Below are 7,333 nucleotides of genomic sequence, written 5' to 3'. Positions count from 1 at the left end.
GGGTAAAATAAGCCTTCATTTAACCAACTTTGGCGTCTAACACTATTTCCTTTCCTTCTTTGTCTTACAATTTGAACTATGACTAACGACCTTTAATATCTTCTTCTTTTCCTCGTTTTTTACTTTATACATATCTTTTTGTGGAGATTAAGGAAACCGTGTCTTCTGCTTCCATATCTCTTTATGTAGGATACAATTTTTGATTATTTGTTTGGGTCTTTTCTTTCCTTTGTTTTCTCTTTCACTTCTTGCTGGGCTTCAGAGCTTTGAGCTCTCTCGAGCATAAAGAGTTCTTCTGTCTTCAGGTAAGCTTTTTAAGGTTTTAATAATTTGTTCCCCGGTTACTTCATCTCTTACTCTGTCTGTTGCTGTTGTGGTGCATAATTAATTCTATTTATGTTTCGAAAAATTCATTAAAGGCGGCTGTTTTTTTTTTCATTACTGAAAAAGGTATAAATTATTAAATATGAAGTTTCTTCCATTCAGTTTTCAAGCTCACCTTGAACTTCTTTAATGGTGTTGATTGTTGACCTTCTCCTCTAGAAATTTATCAAAAGGGCTTCTTTCGGTTATATATACTTTTTTTTTTTTTTTGAAATGGCCATCAGAAGGTATTTACATGGATTCTTGAAGTTCACAAGCAATAATTGATGATGCTGTTGATGTTTTCACCCCCAGCCCAGGACAAAAAAAAACTATGTTAAAAGAAATCCAATTTGTCATAGAACTCCTCAAATATGAATACGAGTAATCTCTGCTGATTAATACAGGTCATTGTTTGTCATCCTTCAGAACAATCTCACTTAAAAAGAATTTAAGTTTTGGAAAGATGTTGGCAAATCCTGGTATTTGGTATATGGAAATTTCCAAGTTCTGTTTTTTTTTCTCTGACATGTCAGATTTTACAGGAGGGTGGCTTAGTAGTTGAAATCAAGCATTTCTCCAGAGGATAAATTCCAAGGTTTCAACATGGGGAGGAAATTTGATGAACAGTCTGTTGAAGTTGAATTTGAGAACCATCATCCAGGTTGCATGGGGGGCTTATTTAATGTTCTTGACTACCATCATTGGTACAATGCGAAAAAGATCCTTCCACAAAGAAAGCTCAACAGAGGAAGACAAGCCAGATGTAAGAAAATCTCATATTGTCTCATCCTTCATCTTTTTCACCAGTATTTTATAGTTTCATCTTTCTAAGCTAACATATATATATATATCAAATTGTTATTAAAAAGTTGGAGAATTTAGTGATAGTTTGTCCAATTTATATGGTCCCTGGCAGCAAAAGCGTAGTATCCTTCAACGCCCTCAGGCAGAAAATTTTGATCTATAAATCTACAAAAATGCTTGGTTTGTAAATGATTCATTGGGATTTCTTCATGCTTAAGGATTTTTTTCACCTTAATTGCAGGCTGTGCAAATCCACAAACTATTTCCATGGAACGTGAACCTGTTGAATCCCAAAGATTATTTGATGGAGAGGCTGAACAAATCCAAGTAAATTGACACAAAATTCCTACTTTTTCAATTATCCTGTTGGATACGATCATCAATAAAATATCATTTGACTGCCTTAATTTAACAGGTTCAACAGCAAACAAGAAAAACTGGATCAACCAACAAAAGGTCTAGTAAAGCCCCAACAAAGGGTTTAACTAGTAAAGAAAGGGCTAAGGAAGAGAACCATGATAAACAATGGATTGTGGGGCATTCAACAGGATCACAGTTGCAGCAAGCTGACTCTACCCATCATTTGGAACCTTCAAGTTTTGGTCTTGGTTGGATGAATCCGATTATTCTTGTCCGCAAGCGAGGTGAAACCTCTGGTACGAGCTCAGCAAAGAGTAAAAATCCTGATGCAGACAAACACTTTGAACATATACAGAATTCTGAGAAGCATGATAAAATTGGAGCTCGAACCTTAGTAAATCAGAAGCCAAAGTCAAAGAAGCTTAGGAAACAAGTTTCACATAATCAGGTTGAGGGTGTGGATGTTTTGGAGATATTTAAGGTAAACAACGATCTATTCCTAGATATTCTTCAGGATCCTGATGTTAGTATTTCACAGCATTTTCCTGGAAAGCAAACTCCCAAGGCAGTCAAGTTAACAAAATCAGGCTCATTTCCAATCCCCGGTTCACCTCGTGCCGGATATCTTAGGTCTAGTACACTTGAGCAGAAGAAGAAGGAAGTTTGGTCCTTCCAGAAGGGCGAAAAACCCGTCGCCGGTACTCAGTTATCCAAGTCAAGGGCCATAATGAGAACCGGTGATCAGTCTCAGAACAACGTAAAGGAAGAAGCAAGCTCTTCATCATCCCAAGGATCTGATTCCCAAAGGTGGAACCATTTAGTTATGAATCGTCTCAAGGATATTAAGCAGAGAATAAAGCAAGCTCTCAAGGAAAGGAGAAAGACTAATAACCGTACAAAGGTGGATGGACTCACCCTTCAGGTTTCTTCTAGAGATACATTGTCCACAAATGAGAGAGACATGTCGGAAAGCTCGGAAAAGGCAGTCATCGGTAGTTGTATTGAGAACAATGCTGCTGATCATGATGTCAGCAATGATAGGCTCAAAAGGATAACAAGAACAAAGTCTATAAATGAGTCATTAGATAGATACACTCAATTGTTTCAGCAAAGTGTAAGTAAAGAAACCAAATTGCATCACTCAAGGAGCTTAAAATTGAGCCATGAAGACAGAATTCCTTCAATAGGGAATGCTCCCAAGTTTTTCAGAAGGATTTCCTCTCTATCTGAACTTGAATCCTTTTGCTCTCTTCTATATGAGGTTTCTTCAGAGCTCCCAATCAATAATATCCAAGATCACGAGGCAGACAAGAAAACCGATCCACATAATGAACAAAAATCAATTAGTTCCCCTGAAGATATTGATAGATTTGAACTAGTAGAAGCTGTTATAGAGACTGAATTACAGGAAGAAATGAGAGAAGGATCAGATAACCGCTATTCAACCGGTTTATCAGTGGATAAAAATGGTGAAGAAATTGCTAAATCTTGTGAATTCAATGAAGATGCAGTTGAGCAAACAGGAGGTAAATATGTCTACAATATTAACTTGAACAAACAGGAAATATGGGTATTTCTCAAATATAGTTGAATGATTAATGAACTTTTCTTTATCTGTTCTTGATGTGCTGTTGGAGAAATGGCTGCTAAGCTAAATTCTTTTAAACTTTTATCAGGTTTAGGTGAAGCGGAGTTTTTTACAAAAGAAAGGCGCAAAATAAGGCAGGAAAGTGTTGATTATAAAACCATGGGAAACAGCCGTCGGATCCTATTCTTTGAACAAGATACAGAGGCTGATCCTTGCTACAATTACGTCAAAGACATTCTTGAGCTCTCAGGTTTCTCACAAAACAAGGGGCTCCAAACATGGTTCTCACTGGACCAACCATTGGACCCTTCAGTGTTCAACGAATTGGAGAGACTGGGATCTACCTTTTATGAAGTCGGAAGCAACTGTGATCACCAACTGGTTTTTGATCTAGTTAATGAGGCACTACTTGAGATCAATGGAATGTCACCTGAATATTTCCCCAACCCCTTCTCTTTCAACTCTCGCATTAGTTTAGTGCCCAAGGGAAACAATGTTGTTCAACAAGTGTGGAGCAAAGTCAGCAAAAACTTGGCATCCCAGCCTCAACATGACCAGTCATTGGATGATATTATTGCTCGAGATTTGGACAAACCCGCCTGGATGAACCTTCAAGCCGATTCAGAATTCGTGGCACTCGAGCTAGAAGATTTGGTTTTTCATGAGCTTTTAGATGAAGTTGTTTGTTTTTTAGACAATTAGTTTAGGCCAAATCGACAGCTTCCTTTTTTTTCTTTAAAAAAGAAATTCTAGATCTTTCGTAAAAGGTGGCTTCCTCGTGGAATCCATGTGCATGTTGTAATAAACAAGATTTCATAGTTTTAGGCTATACGGTTCTTTGAATTGGTCGGACTTGTACATCATTTTGTGTTTCGTATTTTGATTTTCTATATGCATTTTAGATATTGTTTGAAATTTTAATTTTCTTTCTCATAATTTTAATATAAAAAAACTTAAATAGAACATTATAAATATTAAAACTGGAATGTCAATATGAACTCTTTCACTCTCTTACTTCAACTATAAATATATCTAATACTAGTAGACCTCAAAGTTGTAAGTATTAACATTTTTTCCTGTTTTTGGCAAATTGAAAGATTCAAAGAAAAACGCTGCTACTAAATTTCCCAACATTTTGGCACGGTTTTAATAACTTTACGGCAACATGACTACAGGTATGCAAAATTACTGACACGTAATAAAGAATAACGGGAATGGTCTAACGGCGTCATATCCTATATCGAAATCCATCTCGTGTCTCATATTGTTTTACTTCCCTGTTTTCTCTGAAACGTCGGGAAGTACTTTCACCTCAGTTCTTGCCTTTCTCAATGTCAAACCCGGTTCAACCCTCCACAACCGATTTACCTTCCGATCCGCTCCTAAAACCCGAAGCCTTCATCGACGCCAACGACCAAAATCAATCGGCTGAGCTGTCAGAACCTTCAAATGGTTCGATTCCAAATGGCGCTCAGTCCGAGACGCCGGCACAAGGGCCGGATATCTCGTCGTCATCGGCGGAGCCTAAGGGTAAGCGGCGCGTGTTGGTAGCTCCCGAGACTTGGTTACCAGCTGGATGGTCGATCGAAGATAGGGTTCGGAGCTCCGGTGCAACTGCTGGAACTGTTGATAGGGTTAAATCTCAGCTCTCACATGATTTCTTTTTCTGTCAAGTTTGACCTTAGCGTATCAATTAGAATTTTATTGAATTGCCCGTTTGTGTTTCGATGATTATTTGATAACAGTTTACCTATATATCATTTATGTCTTTCTCATTTGGTGGATTGAAATTGAATTATATACATATTTTGCTGCTTAAATAATCTTAGCCGTCAAATCCATACATACATAGAGACTAGTGAAAATTCTTGTGTGTTCTTAGGTTTCCCATATTTGATTTAAGAAAAAAAACACTCAACTTTATTGTTCATTGCTTCTATTCTACTAAATGATGGATTAGTTGTAAATGGTGATGAATTTCCAGCTTATATTCATTTGCTTGGCATCAGAAATTACAATAATTCTTGTGGTTATTGATCTTTAGATCTTATTTTAAGTAGCCAAGGACTAAAAGCTAGCCCGAAAGGCTAATAAACACATATAAGAGATTTTGTCGAAACATGATGCATTGCAAAAATCTGGTGAATGAATGTAAGAATAGAGGTTAGCTCATTAAAATGGATTCAAGCTGGGGAATGTTGCATTGTTGGGAGGGGTTTGACTCCTTTCCATTACTTTTGCGTCCATTATTATCAATTACATATTTAATCACCAGTCACAAGTTGGTCTTACACATTTGAAGGTGATAGATACTCAATGTTTGGGATCTCCTAACCCTGTTGATAGACTAGTATTTTACATATATGTTTTAGAGGGTTGTAGAAAACCATTGAAATGAGAAATTTTCATTTCATTAATGGTGTTTTTTTCGGGTTGAGATTAGTTTATTTGTTGCGTCTGTATTAGGTTTCTCATTCATGGAGGACATATTAGAATGTAATTGGCATTCTATTGTTGTATTCGTATGTGGAGATATTTGGCAGTGCAATGATAATGTAACATACATGATAACATTTCTTCTGCAGTATTATTTTGATCCATCCTCTGGCCGGAAATTCAGATCAAAGAAAGAAGTGCTTTACTATCTAGAAACTGGAATCCCCCCTTCTAAAAGGAAGAAAGGAGCAGAGGCTTCTGGAAGTGAAGAAGTTGTAAGACCTCATTAAAAAGCCTTATTAGTTGACAATGTTGAATATTTACCCAATTCTTTACTTCTTAATTCATAACTCCCGGCTTTTGGTGAATGTGAATTGTGCTTTGCAGGGTACAGGGAACTCTGGGGGCAACAAACAGAAGAAGCCTGATAAAAAGCTGAAGCCTTTGAACTTTGATTTCATTAACGTGCCGCAGAAAGTTGATTGGTTGTTGACAAATGCCTCTGAAGACTCGTGGACTCCCTTCCTTGGGGATGACCAAGTTTCTGGACCTACTAAACAAGATTGGGCTGCTGCATTTGCTTCCCTAATAGCCAGCAAAAGCGGTCAAATGATGTATTGAATACGTTCGACATCTGATTAATCAGATGGTTTCATACTGACCAGCAGTAGGCCTTTTTTGTTCAACTCCAATTGTTTTTTTGTTTCAGCTCTAATTTACTCATGTCTTATCTTTGGTTCGACAAGAATTGGGACTGTTCTTGTTCTAGGTCGTAAGTTTGTTATACATTCGTGTAATTTATTGTTTATATGTAACTTGTAGCTAGACCTACACGTTCTTTTTCCGAGTAGTTTTGTTGTTTCAAAACTACAAAAGATGGGGTTTTGTGCCAATTTTTAGATAATGACAATGCCGAACTTTTTCTTATTGGGTTTCTCATTACAAGTAAATATGGGCATCTACCTTAATTTCAGCAATGGCCAATGGTTTTAGAAATCGGACGGAGGAAAACTACTTGATCGCTGCCAAAACCAATACTGTGAGCCAAAGTTAAGTTTTTATAACTTTGATGGTTATTTTATTTTATTTCCTTACATATCAGAAAAGCCCTTAAAAAATGTAAAAGAATTTAATTAAATCATTGTATTAAATTTGTACTTAATTAAGCTCCTTTATTAATAGTTTCTATCATTGATTACGTTGACCGTTAAAATCAATTAATTGACTAATCAAAAGATGACATCGACAATTTTGGTTTAATCTAATATTTTACCCATAAAAATTTAAAAATATAAAATATAAAAGAATTATTAAAATTGATGTAAATTTATAAATATTATAAAATGTTATAAAATTAATAAATTATAAAAATATTTTTTATAAAATTAATAAATTATATTAAAAATATTATTAAAATGTATTAAAATTCTTTAAAAAAATCATAAACAAAATAAAATTTATAAAAATTATTAAAAATTATCATAAAAGCTAGAACTGAACTGGATCAATTGGATGGACCGGTTAATCAAAATCAACAAGGGTATCGATTCGGAGAAAAAGCCATTAGATCGGTTGACCTGAGAACTGAGTAGTTGAACTGAATTTTTTTTTAAATTTCAATATATTTTATTAAACTAAAATGTAATCATTCAACTATTAGCATATGCCAAAATAAAATATTCTAATCAAGGATTTCAGATTCGAGCTGATGGTCGAACCGATTAGGCCAGTTGGACTGGTTTGTCCAGTTCAATAAAATAAAATATTAAAAAATAAAAA

At 35.5% G+C, this 7,333-nt stretch overlaps 2 protein-coding genes across 4 annotated transcripts; both read left to right on the top strand.

Annotated features, from left to right (window-relative positions):
• Positions 1 to 4,039, top strand: LOC105767428 (protein TRM32). 3 transcript variants are annotated; one of them, XM_052630178.1, is made up of 6 exons: positions 1 to 305; positions 612 to 770; positions 909 to 1,129; positions 1,412 to 1,497; positions 1,586 to 3,056; positions 3,207 to 4,039. In XM_052630178.1, the coding sequence occupies exons 3-6, from the start codon at positions 970 to 972 to the stop codon at positions 3,818 to 3,820; spliced, it is 2,331 nt and encodes a 776-aa protein (XP_052486138.1). In that variant the 5' UTR covers positions 1 to 305; positions 612 to 770; positions 909 to 969; the 3' UTR covers positions 3,821 to 4,039. The 3 variants fall into 3 exon arrangements, with proteins under 3 accessions (XP_052486138.1, XP_052486137.1, XP_012442403.1); XM_052630177.1 differs by having other exon boundaries at positions 609 to 770; XM_012586949.2 differs by lacking the exon at positions 612 to 770.
• Positions 4,040 to 4,311: 272 nt separating this feature from the next.
• LOC105767426 (methyl-CpG-binding domain-containing protein 5) lies at positions 4,312 to 6,481 on the top strand. Its single transcript, XM_012586948.2, has 3 exons — positions 4,312 to 4,752; positions 5,704 to 5,829; positions 5,942 to 6,481. Exons 1-3 carry the CDS (start codon positions 4,450 to 4,452, stop codon positions 6,173 to 6,175), a joined length of 663 nt encoding a protein of 220 aa, XP_012442402.1. The 5' UTR covers positions 4,312 to 4,449; the 3' UTR covers positions 6,176 to 6,481.
• The last annotated feature ends 852 nt before the right edge of the window (positions 6,482 to 7,333 follow it).

This window comes from Gossypium raimondii, chromosome 5 (assembly GCF_025698545.1).
Source record: "Gossypium raimondii isolate GPD5lz chromosome 5, ASM2569854v1, whole genome shotgun sequence".
NCBI lineage: Eukaryota > Viridiplantae > Streptophyta > Magnoliopsida > Malvales > Malvaceae > Gossypium > Gossypium raimondii.
Note: the sequence above shows the minus strand (reverse complement) of the source record. Positions and strands in the feature narration are given on the sequence as shown.